The sequence below is a fragment of the Hippocampus comes genome, unplaced genomic scaffold, assembly GCF_001891065.2.
Source record: "Hippocampus comes isolate QL1 unplaced genomic scaffold, H_comes_QL1_v1.1 scaffold68, whole genome shotgun sequence".
Lineage (NCBI taxonomy): Eukaryota > Metazoa > Chordata > Actinopteri > Syngnathiformes > Syngnathidae > Hippocampus > Hippocampus comes.
Window position 1 is genome coordinate 7,279,928 of NW_017805625.1, and position 17,725 is coordinate 7,297,652.

The 17,725-nt window shown below is 41.8% G+C and overlaps 1 protein-coding gene across 2 annotated transcripts in view; it reads right to left on the reverse strand.

The window, feature by feature from the left end:
- LOC109522231 (guanine nucleotide-binding protein G(i) subunit alpha-2) overlaps positions 1 to 17,725 on the reverse strand; it is a 35,504-nt gene that overhangs the window by 7,987 nt on the left and 9,792 nt on the right. For both annotated transcript variants that reach the window (XM_019880582.1, XM_019880583.1), the window contains exons 3-5: positions 7,156 to 7,198; positions 4,709 to 4,850; positions 795 to 955 (exon numbers count right to left, since the gene is read on the reverse strand). In XM_019880582.1, coding sequence (XP_019736141.1) covers positions 795 to 955; positions 4,709 to 4,850; positions 7,156 to 7,198 — 346 coding nt within the window. The remainder of the gene's footprint in view (positions 1 to 794; positions 956 to 4,708; positions 4,851 to 7,155; positions 7,199 to 17,725) is intronic.

The window sequence follows — 17,725 nt, forward strand, 5'->3', positions numbered from 1 at the left end:
ATAGCAGCCTCATGGAAAATTAACTGAACTCAATTACAGTTGATTGACTCTTGTTGTTTAAGTCTATTCATCGGCCAAAAATCATTTGAATTGATTTTCAAAATTGAGTGCCACCACTATCAGCAACTTGGTTTGCAATCAACGGTCATCATAGTTCATCACAGCGAACCCAGGGAGACTTTTCTAAAGGTTGGCATTATCATCTCACGCGAGCAGCTGTGGCAAAACATGTGCACTTTCAATAATGAAGGAAAGTATTCAGGGATTCATCATCACGAGGCCTGTTGTCATAGTTTACTCCGTTTTTTTTTTTCCAGCCATCCGGCAAGATGATTGCACTCATCTGCTTGACATATTAAAGAATCAAACCGCAGGGAAGGCTAAATAATCAGGTAACAGATGATATCTTGCCAGTCTCTATGGCTCCCCGGGGAGGTCAAAGCAGGTTTTCCAGTGCCAACAGAGCATATAAAAGAGGCACAACTCGATACATCGCTAAATCTGAAGAAATATAACCAGCCGCGTGTGGCGCAAAACATCCCATCAATAAGCACCACGGTGCAGACAAACATGGCTACCCCTCCTCTTTTAACACAGTGTGAATTGAGGAAAAAGAACACATTTAAAAAGACATCAACTCAATAAGTTGCATTTACATTTATCGTGGTGGGACACTGTTGTGCATTGGAGCGGACTGCATGTGAACTGCTGAAAAAGTGAGACGGTATCTGGAGTGAACTGAATTATTTCCCCGACTGGAAACGTGCCTGCGAAGCATACAGATTCCCACTCACTATGCCGCAGAATCGTTGAGCTGGTATTCCCGCGAGCGGGCGAAGCAGCTCTGTATGCCGCCGTCGGCCCACAGCCGCAGGATCACGTTGGCCAAGTCGTCGGGTAGGACGCCCTGCTCCTCGGCGGAGGCGGACAGAGCGAAGAGCTGCTGGGCGTCGTCCTGCGGGGACCACACAGACATACACGGATCCTCGTATTCAAAATTCTGCATGGGGAATAATAACGGAATATGCTACTAGACTTGAAGAACTCTATCCAGGTTGTGTTGCTGTTCTCTAATCGCGACATTCACAACATGTGTTGTTGATCCATGATGATAGGGGTTGAGGTCAGGGTTAGGGTTTATTGTTAGGGTTAGGATAAGGGTTAGGTGTTAGGGTTAGGGTTGGCGTGGGTTTTAAGGATTAGGGGGTTAGGGTTTGGGGTTGTGGTTGGGGTTAGGGTTATGGTTAAATGTTAATGTTAGGGTTGGAGGATTAGAGAGTTGGGGTTAGGGGTTATGGCTAGGGGTTAGAGCTAGGGGGTTAGGGTAAGGGGTTAGGGGCTGGGGTTAGGGTTAGAGGTTAGTGTCCGGGGTTAGGGATTAGGGTTAGGCCTGTGAATTGGGTTAAGGTTAGTGTTAGGGGTTAGGGTGAGAGGGTTAAGGTTGGGGCTTAGGGTTAGTGGTTACGCTTGGGGGGGGGGGGGGGGGGGGAGGGTTGGGGGGGGGTTGGAGTTAGGTTTAGGGGCTAGGGTTAGGGTTGTGATTGGGTTTAGGGTTAGGGTTAGCAGTAGGGGTGGGGGGGGGTTAAGGTTAGGGGTTAGAATTAGGGTTGGAGTTAGGTTTAGGGGCTAGGGTTAGGGTTGTGGTTGGGTTTAGGGGTTAGCAGTAGGGGTTAGGTTTAGAGGATTAGGGTTGGGTCCTCAGGTTAGCGGTTACGGGGTTAGCGTTAGGGGGGTTCGGGTTACGGGTCACGGGTTATGTTTAGGGGTTCGGGTTATGGGTTACGTTTGTGTTTGGGTTACTTTTAGCACTGTGATCATCAGATGCGTCCCTTTAAATGATTTTTCAAAAATGTCAAATGCCAATCCCTCCAAAAAAAATGATATACTGTAGATAAATTACCTCCACCTATACTATATAATGACGAAAGTTGCTTTAAACTTGTACACTGAATGAGTTTCAGTCATGACTGAATTCCATCCAGCCATCCATCCATCTTCTATAACCGCAACTCCTCACTACAGTATATTGAATATTGATTGAATTGAGCCTGTTACATTATTACAGTCTCATAATCTGTTTCCCTTGTATGGGACAACAGAGTCCTCAACCTCAAGTTGCCATGGAAACAGTACATGGAGCATGACCGGCGCTGTTAAATTGATTTATTAGGCTTTACTGGGATTGTTGAGGAAAAATAATGTTTATTTTTCTACCGACGAGCAGTAGCTGCAAGTGATATAAAAGAATATATGAGTTGAGAAGAAAGATGAACAAATGGACTAGTTTTGACCTTCAGTTGTGCTATTTGCACATAAATAGGTTCATTCATTCATATGCAATCTGACTTTTGAATTCATGCCATTACAGCCGCGCTTCCTTATTTACTGTCTCGTTATTCCACTTCAGATAGCAAGCGTGAATATGTTAGGTCATATTTCTTTGAATCAGGCCAACTATAACTTTTCATACTTAACCGGGGCTGACATTCAGGACATACTGTAATGCAAAATCCATCCATCTATCCAATTTCTATTGCTTACTAGGGTCGCACAAGAGGTTGAGGCTTTCCGAGCTGACGTTGGGACAAAAAAACCATATTCACACCCACGGACAATTTGGAGTATTTAGTTAACCTAATGTGTCATGGGAGTGCTGGAGCCTATTCCAGCACTCCCACGACGATAATACTTCGGATTCTTCCCACATTTTAAAAGCAGGACAGTTGGACATATGGATAATCTACCGTTTTTTTTTCTTCGCTACAGCATCCTCTGGTGGACTTAGTGGGAAAAAACTGACCACTGCAGCACAGGCTGGACAGTCTGGAGTATATAATACTGCGGTACTACTGAAGTAGGGGTGTCCAAAAAGTCGGGGGGGGGGGGGTGAGACACCCACATCCCCCATTATTGGTGTGACGCCACTGACAACTCCTGTGACCACTACTAATAATACATGGTTTCATTCAGAGCTTTTCTTGATATACAACCTGTTAGTACCTCATAGTATCTACATTTGCCAGAGATAGTTCACATACATGCCAGTTTTCTCTCTTCTTTGACATGCAAGACTGACATGGGTTCCCTTGTACACGTTTCCAATTGATCATGCATAACAGTATAGCCACATGCAGGATAGAGTAAGTTTGAGTGGTGCAGTTGGTCCATTTTGCTTTAAAGGCTACAGAACGCATGTGCATGCACAATCCTTTTAACGGCTTGAAGCGAGACCTTCAAAGGCCACTGCACAACGCGCAAGGCTGCTCCATTGATGTTGATAACGGCGCTTTTTTTAAACGCATTTCCGCGTCTTCGTTTCACTAATAATTAGTTGGACTTGTGAGCTTGCAGTGAGTGTATGATAATTATGCCACGGCTAATTAAACTGTCCGTTTGAAGCCCGAGTCCAAAGTCACACAAACACAAAATCATTAAGATAGTACAAATTGATGCGATACGTTGCCGTGAAAAAAAATCTTCTGTAACGTTCAAAGCGGGAGATGGGCTTTCAAACAGTCTCAGAGGAGGTCTGTGAATGAATTTTTTTTTCTCAACGCATTTGGCACTCTTTCACACAGGAATCGTTTCTCGGCATTTACATGTGGCGCCGATACGGTTCTGAAAATAATACAATGCTTGATGCATTGCAATCGGTATACCACCACTCCCACAATAATCAACTTTTCCTGTGGTATGCAAAATGCTTGTGTGTTATGTAAAACTGGACCTATAAGAAAGTGGCCTAAGTGAAAAGATTAATGAGAGTCGTTAAAAAATAGAATATTATCGGCCACCCGAATTCTGAGGAGCTCATTACAATGTCATCATTATGGATGCTGAGAAAGCACCTGGGCAATCAAATACAGTATGCTCTGCTAAACAAATTGCCAGCCAGCAGTTTTGAAAAATAATAAAAATAAAAAACAAAACTGCTTCGTGAAGCCGGTGGAAGAAACTGCAAAACTTTCTCATGTGAGAGGCTTTCTTTTCCCATTGGCGACACCCTTCCCTGTCAGATTCGAAAACAAATTGAAAAGGGGAGGTATTTAGTCACAGAGCTCCTCACCTTTGGTAATATACGTTGCGTATTATACATCTTTTGACCACCACAGATATTCAGTCAGTTCAACCACGAATTATTCTGACAGAAAATGCTGTAACTTGTTGTAGTTCAAAGCCGTAAATCTTCAAGCTAATTGATCTTGATCATGCAACGTGAAGAACACGACATGAAAGACATTTGGCATACCTCAACGTTGTTCTGAAAATTGCATCAGCAATGAGGTTAGACAGTTTTTAATTCCTGTTCAGTAACACACAAAAGACATTTGCAGCTCATCAGGTCTTTCTTGAGTGTCATGTGACTTTGGAACGTGTGCATCTTGAGGGTGATGAGGGAAGTCACTTGAGGATGGTAAAGATGTACAAACTGGCGATATTCGATACAAGGGCTTTGGTGCTGCTGTTTTGGTTATCAGCTTCGACTGATAGCGTCTATGAATTGAGATCATTAAAGTTACTCGCTTTTTTTTTTTTTCTAATTATGGGAAAATGACGTTAGGGGTTGCCTCAAGATAAGCAACAAAGCAAGAAATGCCGTCTATTAGGACATATGAGGAAAATCTGGTCAGTGGAACGGAACAGTATATCATAATATGCGGAGAAATTTTACGTTGTTAAAAATGTATGTTTGTGGGCGGGATCTTACCACTCTGCCAGGGTTGTTGTAGTCTATCTTGAGGCTGACCATGGCTTTAACGATGGCCATGATGGACTGTATGGTGTTACTGTAAACCACAGCTCGGTATTGCTTACACTCGTCTTCCGAGTAGCCGTCTTCGTGGATAATCCTGTGGAGATGATAATTTCAAAATGGATGGACCATCTAATTGTATTATCAGAAGGGCTTGAGAACAATGAATAAAATAACAGGTGTGTCGGAGGAGGGAAACATCTAAAACATACAGCGTAGTGACACATGAGAACCGAATTTGGACCTCCCTGCCTTAAAGCTTACAGCACCAAAGATCTGAATTACAGGCGGAACATTTGATTGTCATTTATAATGATTTCGTATTTAACTTTACAACAGAGAGGAATTTTCAAGTCAGTCACAAAAAAAAAAAAAAAAAAGCATGAATGCATGTAGCTTTCGATTTAGGCCACAAATCTGCTCCTGACACAAACAACATGAAATTTAGGCATGATGTCCTTTAACATGATCGCAATGCCCGTACTCCATTATTTTCTGGACCATGAAGCAATGACTTCAAAACATGACAGAGCTGCATTTATATCAAGATATAGTTCAACTGACACGGGAGCCAACTTTAACACTTACAATGCACATTAACCCTTTCATGCACCCTGTAACCTGAAAACATGATAAACTGTCCACTTGTAGGAACTGCAGTCCCTGAAAGGCTTAAGCGTCAATACAAGATGAATGCCTTATTATATATTATTTTTATAAATATATAATATATGATTATTTAAGGCTTAAATAATAGCTCCAAAGTGTCTTTAATAATGCAAAACAAATTCTCTAGGTGTACCTAATATTGTGGCCATTGGATGTGCATATCCGCTCCCATGTATACCGAGCGTCATTCAGCACGTGAGCGTGCTGCGTGTTCAGCACCATTGTCGATCCCGCCTTCCCCCGAGCCCGATTTCATCGGTGCCATTTCTGTACACCTGAAAGAGGAATCTGACTATCTAATGCTAAAATGGAATCTTTCAAACTAATGAATCAGCCCGTAGAGGGAGAACGCACGAGATCGTAATCCTATTAACGCTCAAGCGAAAAGTGCTTGCTGCCTAACAACTGCAGTCATTTAGCAGACACATTTAGAAAAAGGATCGTTTTCCTCAGCGGCGTCAGGAGGATCCGTCCGTCCGTGTGTGGCGTTATATAATCAATTCATGTTTGTTTCTAGTAAGCTGACACAGATGTGTGTGTGTATGTGTGTGTGTATATGTTTGTGCTAAAAATCATGCTTCAGAAAAAAAAAAAAGGTGACAGACTGTTTTTGCTCGGAGCTCATAAAAAATGGATCCGATGCCTGGCTAGCCTGGAGGAATGTGAATAATTAAGTCATTTAGGATCCTACGTGTATTCGAATCGGTGCACTGGCACAACACCGTCCTGCTGTTCTTGTACTTTGAGTCGTAAGAAGCAAGTACAGCCAACAGAGGCCACACCATCCCATGGAAACCACCCAAGACGCAAGAGCAGATTTCTGTTATCAAAACATTGCATGGTTACTGCAAATATTGAGCTACTACTTAGTGAGGATGTCAGAATGGTCAGAGGAACATCGTAGTGAGTACACAACTCTTTGTGGTCTGTTTGTTACATTTCGTCTTCATTGGTATTGAAAAATTTAGATATGTTGGTGAAAAAAAAAAAAGATTGCAAACCAATTCAAAATACACAATCTTACAGCCTTGTTCTAAAATAGGATACATTCATTTTTTGAACTCAAAATTCGACACTCTAGAATGACAAACCGAAAACATTGTTTTTGAATTTGGGGCGAATGCCGGGCATCGTTTGACCAATAGCATTGCTACAGTGTCAGCATGGTGGTGGCAGCAACATGGTGTGAGGATGATTTTCAGCGGGAGGAACCGGCAGACTCGTCGGGATTGAGGGGAAAATGAACGCAGCAGTATCCGGAGACATCCTCAACTCAACTGTATTTCGAGAGCACTTTAAAACAACCAAAGTGCTGTACATGGACAACAAACAATAAAACAATAAACGAGTGACAAAAAACGGTAGAAAACAGCAAAACAGCAAAAAGTAGCCACATTAGCGAACTCGTTATATTCTTGGACAAAAGAACCCGATGCAATGCAGATTTAGAATTTCCAGCCTACACATGCTACATTTTATTCTTTTATTTATCTTTGGCAACATTTCGGGTTCAATTAAAGTCCTTTGATCTAACTATGATTCAAAAGTGTTGTTTTCATGCCAAAGAGGCTGTTTCAGCTCATTTGAATGAAATGATCCGAGACACAGTCTGCAATGAAAATGTTCAAATGAATATTAACCAAAAAATCAACAAAGCCATGATGCATTCATATGAACAATACGAAATCATCGATGTACGATAGAGAAAAAGAGAACATTGTCATCATACGTACTTCATCTGCTTTACGATGGTGCTTTTCCCAGACTCCCCAGCACCTGTTGGAAAATCAAAGATTCGAGTTTAAAAAAAAACAAGAAAAAAAAAACCCTCAAACATCTTTGTGAGAAGAACAAAGTTGGATTAGAGTTCAAACTGTCTCCCAGAAAACAAGCAAGCCGAGCATTGAACTGTCAGTGACATCACAGGAGCTCCTCTGGGTCGTCGGCTCTCTTGATGTTGTTCTTTGTGAGACGCATGGAGAGCACGTATACGAGTGTGTGTTTGCTTCTCACGAGAAGGAAGAAGGATGTTTTTAGGCTCACCGCATCACTGGAGGCAAAGTTTTTGTTTACAGGACTGTGGTAAAAATAGACTATTTTACAAAGTGTGGAGCAGGTGGAGCCAAGGGAGACACGGTGAAACGTTAGGATACATAGTGCACGACAATGGACATGCACAACAGTGAGTGATGCTTCCAACTTTGTGGGGAAGAGTTTGTGGCAGTTGTTCCAGAAAAAAAAAAAACTGGGCCTTTTGTGTAGATGGAAATATCTCACTCGAAAGTGGAGCAAAAACAAAAGTGTCGAGTGTTGAATATCGTTCTGAATTTTATTTCTCTAACGGAGAAAAACAATCCCTAAAAATGATCCATGTGGCTCCACAAAAGAAAGGAGGCCACTACTATGTGACAGATGTAAGACAGCATGCCATCTAACGGAGAGACTGCTTTGACTACAGTATGTACTGAATTGTTGAGCGATATACGTAGCACTGTTTCAGTTGACCTGATTTTTGCGACGTGGCAAAAAAAAAAATATGAAGCATTGAAATCTGGTATGAGTTGCCCCTAACCCACTATGTAGGAACTTGAGTGCCTTCGTTCGCATCAGCAGTTATCTGGCACAATTGCGATGTGCAATACTCTTCCCTTAGGGTAGTCCAAGAGCCTGAGCTCTTTAGAGTGCCTCATTGTCAGCCGGGAGTGCGCAGGCGTCAGAAAGACAGAAACGCGAGGAAGGGAGACAATGTTTTTTTTTTTAAAGTCTGACTTGAAAGCTATTCTGTGGACTTGGCCGCTTTTGAGCGCCTCGTTGTCGACCACGAGTGTGCCCATCTCACGGTGAGAAAGACAGAAGAGCAACAGCCAGAAGTGGACCAGGGCTTCAGGTTGGCAAAACCACTTTCCAGTTCCCCGTTCTCATACCACAGGTGAAAGGGGTGTGGTCAAAAGCGGACACGCTCATAGCATCTGAGCGCAGAGAGATTGGCTTGTTTTTTGGGGATTTTGATGCCTCATTTTGGATACTTTATTATTATTAGGATTTTGTTATGATTTTAAATTTGTCAGGGACTCTTCTGTGTGGTGTGTCGAGTTTAGAAAACATTCATTTTCACTTTAAAGGAGCTTCATACATTTTAAAGCAATTATAAAAAAATTTGGAGGTGGCATCAACTACTTGCTATGCACGGTAAGGCTTCATCTCTAATCCTGCAGATTGGAAGGGTTTACTGTGTTTTATTAACTAACCCATCACCATATACATAATCCCATGCAAAAAAAAAAAGCCATTGGTATGATTTAACATTTAAGTGTAAGTGTATGTGTACATGATGTTGTACTTGTGCATATCTTATCATTATGGTGGTTAAGTAGTAGTGGGAGTGGGAGTAGTAGTAGTAGTAGTAGTAGTAGTTGTCACCTTTTTTTTTCCCAAATTGCAGCCTTTGCGATTTGCAAATGACATTCTACTACATTACTACGTCGAATTGATTTCAATTAATTGTTCAGTCCATGTCGAAATTAGAGGCAGACATATTTGATCTGAATTCTTGTGGGCACATGACCAGCGCTGTCAGGAGCGCGCCACCATGCACTGCCCCTGTCACACCATCTTGACCCAGACGCCAACAAACTTAAGGCCAGAGTGACAACGCCCAAGCAAGCAGGAGAAGCAGCACTAGCTCCCTTTGCATTGTCGACACTCGTCATGGTCACGCCAATTTCTTCCCCCCCTCCCTCTAAGTGACACGATGTGGCGTGCCAAGCTGTAGTAGCAGCAGCACGGGTGTCAAAGTAAAGCCTGGGCTGGCTTTTTCTGTCCGATCAGCTGCCTTCAGTGTCTGCCCGTAAGACTGCAGGAAAGACCAACTCATTTGGTTAATTCATTGTCAGTCTTTTCTGAAAGAGTAGGGAGAGAAAAAAAAATTCCAGGACATTAACAAGGAAAATAGAAATCTGAAGTTCATAAATACATACACAGCAGTGCATTGAGATTGATTTAATTAGTGCCGTGACTACGCTCGTAACTTAAAACATCCTCTTTCCTTGAATGAATGAAAATGACATTAATTCCTTCCAGTCTCTTGAAAAACCCAACAAAAGTATTCGTAATGTTTTTAACAATAAAAATAAGTTATACAGTGTTGTACTTCAAAAAACTTTTACTTCAATTTACTGGACATTGTACTGCTCTTTCTGGTGCAGGAACTTCTGCCACTTGCTAAGCTGCAGTTTTATTGGTCGTTCTTCGCAGAGGATAAAGAATATACATCTGTGAGTATTGTAATCTATGTTTACATGTGTTGCTCCACCATTAGTGTTCAAATGGCCATTGCTTCAAGGGTTCTAATCCCACGACACGATGCACTTTGTTAGCCTTAAGATAAACAGGGTTTTCCTGTTGGTACAGAATGTTCTTTATGTTTATTTTGATGTTTTTTTAAACAATGCTTTTGCAGTGAATTTCCCTTTTTTTCCATTTCCAAATCTTAGCTACTTATAATTAGCTCAAAAAAATTTGGGCATTTTTTTTTTTTTTTTAATGACAAGGCTTAAAAAGGCTACACTGTCTGCCTCCATTCAGCAGATTCACTGACAAGATGATAAAAATAGTTCAATAAAACAGTTCAAACATTTGGCTTGCTCTATGACTTCTTTCCTAATACTAACGCCCAAAATCTGGTGTTGAAATGAACACAGAATCTCTCTGTGGACACACTTGCATGAAGGTCACTTTCCCGATTCCAGAATAAAACACGGCCATTAATATTTCAGGCCCAACGGGAGGTAAGCATGTGAACACTGGTGAGAAAGATGAGTGCAGCCTTGTTCTTCATGCTCAAGATAGTTTTGAGGAAAGGGGGACCACCATTGCTCTGCAGCTTCAGGGAGGAAACTCCAGTTTTATCATATTGTTGCACAAAAGAGGACTACAAAAATTATCTTGAGGTGAAAAGATTAAGTAACATGAATTCGCTTCAGCAGAGCATGAGGTCTTGTTTCACACTATTCAATTTCAAACAGGGAAAAATACAGACAGACACATACTAGTTGATACAGACGTCTAAGTAGAAACAGGTAGCATCAATTAGTAGATTTATAGAATGTTGGAAACTCGGTGGATTATGTTGAAATGCTTGTTTTGTTGTGTTTTTTTACTGCATTGGAGTAAAAACACACTGCGGTATTTGACAAGTGAACAAGTTGGTAGAGCGGCATCCTATTGCTCACTCCAACACGAGCATGGAAACGGGAGTCCAGAAAATTCAGAGAGATTTTCCTATTCTTGGAATGCAACCCCAGCATACTAATGGGAAGTAAATAGAGCATGTTCACCGAGGCTAAGTAAATTAGCACATCTGGATCACCGCATTACAGACTGCATGTCCGACACAGCACACTGGCTCGCTATTTAGCGAGATGAATCTAAAGAAAGGAAACGACAAAAAATTATATTTTGGGGTATGAAGCAAGATCTAGCCTGCAAGATAATATAGTGGGTAACTATATTTATAATTTTGTATGTTCCAGTTGCTAAAAAGCAAAGCGTGGAGAGTCTCTGTCGCCGAAATGAATGAGTGCTATCATTGAATTGAGGCCAAGAGTCTCACAAATATCCACATTCTCTCATTTATTTCTCACCAGCACCTTTTATATTATACAGTATAAATTTTTTTAAAAAGCTGCAGTGGCCAGAAGAATTTGCTTCTCCCAAAACAAAGTACAAAATTATTAAATCTGTGTTGTGGGTCATATTATATTTGTCATTACCTAGAAATATGCTCCAAACAAACATTTGGGTGTCAATTTTGAGCAAGTTATTAAACATGTTGCAGAAGCCTAATTACTTTTCAAACTTTCATCACACGAAGGTCAAATATTTACACGGTGGCGTCAGCAGAGAACATCAAACGGCCTCAGATGATCAGCACGTTCGGCTGTGTTATTACTGATAAATCCGCAGTGAGACCTAATGGATGCATGCTGTCTGCACCGCAGCAAGGATGGATCAGTAGAGTGCAGTTTGCAGTTCTCGCATAACCTCAATAAATAAAAGCAGTATTTCAGCCTGTGCCAGAATCATTCTGTGGTTTCTTTTTGCTTTCTCGAGCCAGACGGCTTAGGAGTAGTAACTTGAGCTGTGTAATATGAGGACGGACGGCAATGTCACAACCACCCAAAATTCTCACTCTCCGTTTTATTTCTTAAGACGTCACATTGTGTAGCTGCCCTCTGGCTTTTTGGCGGGATAGGGAAAAATAATCTAAAGTTATCCAACTAGAGTGTTTTGTTGTTCTTTTGATGGCAAAAGTTGGATGCCGGAACAGAAATCAGAAATCAGAGGTTGATGCTCAAGGCTTTTGATGGTTTAGAGGTCAGGGCCAGTCAATGTTCTTCCACACCAAACTTACCTATGCACACTTTGCCTTGAGTAACGTTCCTGCATAAAAAGAAAAATGACTCATTTCTTTAGGAGGCGTGTTCCAAAAAATTTTTGCAACCATGCTGCATGCACGTTTGCTGCATGTACGCTGCTCTTTCTGGTGCGGGCACCTCTGCCACTTGTGGGCAGTATAATACAGATATGCAGAGATACATGAAGGAGATGTTCACAATTGCTCAGTAAGCTGCAGTTACATGAGTCATTCTTCACAGAGGATAAAGAATATATACTTGTGAGTATTGTACTCTATGTTTGCATGTGTTGCTCCACCATTAGTGTGCAAATATCTGTTGCTTTAAGGGTTCTAATACCATGACACCGATGCAGTTTATTAGCCTGTGCTGGTTTGTTAGCAAATAAAGAATATATACTTGTGAGGATTGTACTCGATGCAGTTTATTAGCCTGTGCTGGTTTGTTAGCATTAAGATAAACAGGTTTTTTCTTGTTGGTACACATGAATGTTCTTTAACGTTTGTGTCGATGTTTTTTTTAACAATGTTTTTGCAGCAAATTTCCATTTTTTAAATTTCCAAATCTTAGCGATTTATAATTCGCTAAAAAAGTTTGTGTACGACATATGAGATCTTCAGTGTAGGGGGAAAAAAAAACATGAAAAAGAAATGACATTCAAACTTTTAAACTCCTCACCAATGTGAGTTTACAGCAAGAAAAGCAAACGCTTCTCTTGTGGGAGAGGTTGAACGGACTGTCGGTGCAAGATTCATTTTAAAGCTCGCCCTCTTCTGATTAATAATAAATAAGGTTTATTATAGTGGACCATCTGAGCGTATCCCGCTGCTATTAAAAAATCCATACTGAAGCACTGACAGTAGGCACCACATCTCCAGCTTCGCCACAATCCTCTTCACCTAACACGTGAAAGACGGCAGACGTGCGCTGTCACAGCATCATAAATTGATCCGCCTTTTGGCACAACACCGCACTACCTTCGCATCCCTGCATTCGGCAACTGTCAGTTTGCAGCTGCAAATGGCTGTGACACAATTCATCTAATCCTGGCCCACTGCCCCCCCAACACGATGGTGTCACGGCAGCTCGCCACCAACGAGCTTTTACAGCCATTTAAAATGTTAACCTCCAGTGGGCGTCGATGAAACAGAACAGAATACGAAACAAGCCGCGTGTTTGCTGACGGACACACGCTGAATTGATTTGTTTTATGGAGTAAACATATCTTTGTGTCTGTTGGATTTATTTCCTAACAGCAGGGTTGGCTCTCCACCAGTTTTGAATGCAATTTGATAAAGACCGGGCCAAAATTGAAAGGAGTCAAACTAAAGGAATTACGGTGCTTGTCTGTGTTACCGTAAACATCGTATAATCTTTTGCCAGGCATGTAGCGCAGATACAAATCCAAGCCTTTTATTGCTGCTACTAAAACTTGCAGAGGTGGCCATTTCATCAATCCGGATGTAAGCCCGTTTTGCTGACAAATGGCAGAAACACAACCCGATTGTCTCGTGTGTGTGTGTGTGTGTGTGTGTGTTCGCGGGGCTGAATATACGCAGGATTGATTCCATTAACTAGATATGGAAGCGCCTTGTGCTTCCTGTACAGTAGGTGGCGGTATGCAAACAGCTGTAATTTGCCAATGAACCAAGAGGGAAGAAGAAGAAGCAGATGAGGACGAAAGTGCAAGTGCAATCCACGTGTTTACAAATCATTGTTTCATGGAAGACGGACCACAAAAATGTGAAGTGATGACCCCAGTTTTGTTTGCATTATTGTTTTAATCTGATTTATATTTACTGTCATGCTTACTTTGCACTTTGATTTGGTATAGTTTTGACAAAGTTGTCATCGTGAACGTGTAAATGACTACAAGTCAAAGTGTTTCGTATTAATTCACCGTTCATTTGCCTTTTTTTGAATGTAAGCTTTACCTATAGGACCAAAATGTTGATGTTAATCTGATATTACCACTTTATCCTCGCAAGGGTCGCGGGGCATGATGGAGCCTATCCCAGCTGTCTTCGGGCAGTAGGCAGGGAACACCCTGAACCGGTTGCCAGCCAATCACAGGGCACACAGAAACAAACAACTATCCGCACTCACACCAAGGGACAATTTATGATGTTCAATCAGCTTGCCATGTATGTTTTTTGGAATGTGGGAGGAAACCGGAGTACCCGGAGAAAACCCACGCAGGCACAGAGAGAACATGCAAACTCCACACAGGAAGGCCGGAGCTGGAATCGAACCCAGTACCTCTGCACTTTGAGGTCGATGTGCTAACCACTGGACCACTGGGCCGCCCTGCTCTGAAACATTTCACAAAAATCATTCGCATTATAGTTTCAGTGGTTCTCTGCTCAGGTTTCAAAATGTTCATTGAAATTGGAATATTTTTATGTGCAGTAAGTTTATGTTAATTACTTAAAAGTGTGCAAATTTTCATGTTTACAAACAAAAATATTTTTTTCAAAACTACGATACATATTATATAACATATACAAAACAGGCTTTTTCCTCTATGCGGATGATTCCTATGCATGATGATTAACAGCGTCATTACTCGTGTATTGATCACACCTAAAGCCGACTGCATCGGATCAATTGCCGTACAGTGCGCCTGTCAACCACGTGATTGACAGGCGGTCTCCCCAGGGTGTAGTCTGCCTGTTGCCTCAAGTCAGCTGGAATAGTCACCAACCCCCCCACAGCGATGCTGAACAGGAGAATCCGAAATGAAAATGGACAGCTGGATGGATAGTGATAAATAGCAAGCGCTTTTCCGTCCATATTTCTGGATTCATACATGTGTACATTCAGAAAAAAAAAAAAGCGCTCATATTCGTCATCAATGCCCAATCTCCCGCTGACAGAGTTTGTTTGGGATGAGTGAAGATCCATTATAGCTGTGATCATATGATCACAATGCACACCAATGATTACGTGGGGCCCAACGTAGGGACGACATGACTCATTCTGCTGCATGACTGGATTGAAGAAGCCCTGACCTGTCTATAGAAATGCAAATGATTCATCGTCATAAAAAGACAGCGTTGATATCAGTACTAGTAGGAATAGTACAGTTCACAATATTGTCTATCAAACCCAACATTTCTGTATTGTCCTGCCTGTCAACGGATTGAGCATATTTACATGAGTCAGTATGGGATGTTGTCGGGTATAACCCTTTGTGTTTTTCTTTGACCGAGTCTATGCGAGAGATGCATTTGTTTTACCGCTTCAGTGAAAACAAAGATCCACATTATGTTTACTGCGTAATCCATGCATGTGGGTGGCACAAGCAGGCAACATATGCAGAAAAGGAGAAAATGTGGTACATGGTTGAGGGTGCTATAGTACGTTATAGCGTCTGGAGTGGTTAAAGTAGGTCACCAGTTGTGCAAGGAAGAAGATGAGCTTCCACTGCTGCTCTCTGCATGGAAGCAGACTGCGTTGAGTGTACACGATGTTTAATCCCTTTGTTCTGTTTGCACAACAGCGTTCGCTGTACATGGGATGTACGTGACTTGAATGCTTCATTTGCACCCCACAACTCAATATGCATCTTAAAGCCACTGCGGTAACAACTAAAACATTTTTTTTAATGCAGCATTGTGACTGGTGGGATTGATTAAGTAATATCATTCTGTTCCGTTCAAGTTTCTTCTTCTACATTTCCTCTTTCATTTTAGAGGCGCCACGTGGAGAAGGCATTAAAGATTGATCCACAATGTAAAAAACACAATAGGGAAAGGGGGGGGGGGCTAAAACAGTCCTTTAAGTTGGGACAACTTGAAAATATAAATTATTGACATTTATGGCAACAATGTTAGTCAGCATAACAAAGCAAGCAAGTTGTTTGCTCCAAAAAAAAAACAAAAAAAATGCTGGGTTGCTTTTACTGCGATCTTTAAGTTGTGGGTCTATAAAAGAAACAATTAGTTCTGTAAAATCGTATTTCTTTTTTGTGAAATGTGGTGTGTTGTCCATTTGTGAATGTGAAGGGTTGTTCGTCTATTTGTGTCCTGTGATTGGCTGACGAGCAGTTGAGGTGGTACCCGCCTACCACCATGAAGACAGGTGGGATTTGCTCCCGCATGCCTGCGACCCTCGTGAGGATAAGGTGCTCCAAAAAATAGATGGATGGATTTTTCATGACAATTACAAGACGCTTGGCAAGTACTCCAATGTGAATAGATGAATTCTGAAAAATAAGGTGGCATTGATGCATCCGCAATTTGGAATCTTCAATGAACCTAGCATGCATATTTTTGGATTGTGGAAGAAAACTCACTCAAAATGTCCAAAAAAATAATAATAATGCAGTTTCCACATAGGTTTTCCAGGGCACAGTTTGGAACCCAGAACCTCAGAACTGTGAGGCAGATGTGCTGACCACTGATACACCACGCTTACCAAGCCATGAAATATTGGCCCATAAAGAGATCAAACTGGATGGCAATGCCTTTCAAACCTGAAGTGTATTGATAACGTCCTGTATCTCAAGACATAACAGAACAATACATCCATCTCCTAATACTGATGACATGCATTTTTCTGCTTCCGCCAGCATGGACAATGTAAAGTATATTCAACCCAAATGTGAGCTCTATTAATTGGATCTTCTTTGGAGCATATGCGCCATTGTGCAGCGTAGGCATGGAGCTGCTAATTGACAGATTCAGGTGACTATCTTCGAAAAGGCTCCGGTGAACATAATTACAGCAGCAACCTGAGCAGCTGTAACATGACATGCATACGATACGCGAACCTTATAATCAATCACTGATCCCTGCGGCTTCGCACCGAGCGGTACAGACTGCAGCATATACCGGAGGTAATAGTGTTTCATGACCGTACGGTACAGTAACGTCACGGTCAGTTTCCTGTGAATACATATGGACCGTGGCGCGTCTTTCTGCACGGCTAATCTGATTTCTAATGCATGCCTGTGGCCAGTGGGGTGGGTGTCACCGGCACTGCTCTTGACTGCTTCATCTCACCAAGCAAGGCAATGACTCACCACTGGCAACTTCAGACATGAGACATAAAACGACGCTCTTTGTCTAATCCTTGTCATTTGGAAGATGTCGGTGTTGCTGGATCAAAGTGAGGCATACTGCAAGAGGTGGCAAGTGGTCTCTTCGGGGCTGTTCATCAAGCCATGGCTGGCATTTCAATTGAGTGACTGGAGGATCTCTCTCTGCTGAGCAAGAGAGGTTCCTGTCACCGCCTCGCATTGTAGTAAATAAATACAACCGGATATAGATAAGTCTTCTCATTGTGCGAATGAAGGTAGATAAGCACTCAGGGTGATCCTATTGTGTGCTCGAAAAAAAAAAATCATTGAAAGATTGAAAGACCCCAGTGAGAGGCGGCAGAGACAGTATAAGAGTAGGAACCATTTCGGACAGATAAGACCTTCTTTCCGCATCTGGCGGAAAAGGGCTCCACGGCTTTCTCTCCATCTTCCTGGCATCCATTAAACCTCAGGTGTCAAACTCAAGGCCCGGGAGCCAGATCTGGCCCGCCACATCATTTGACGTGGCCCGCGAAAGCAGATCAAACATGTCAACTTCCATCATCCTTTCTAAAATATCGACCAAAATTATCAATTCCTCATATGTAACAAATAAGAGAGATACTCTAAGCATTTTCTTGTTACCAAACCCCTCATGATAGCAACTTAAAAAAATAGCTGAATCAACAGTTTTTCTTGACTTCTTTATTCGGTTTTAGTCATAAACGGCACTCCTAGTGAAACGGTAACTAAAATGTGGCCCGCGGCAAAAATGAGTTTGACGCCCCTGCATTAAACGGTTCAACAGAGAAGATACAGTCTGATGAAAGAACTCGGAGCCAACCCCGATATATATATATTTAT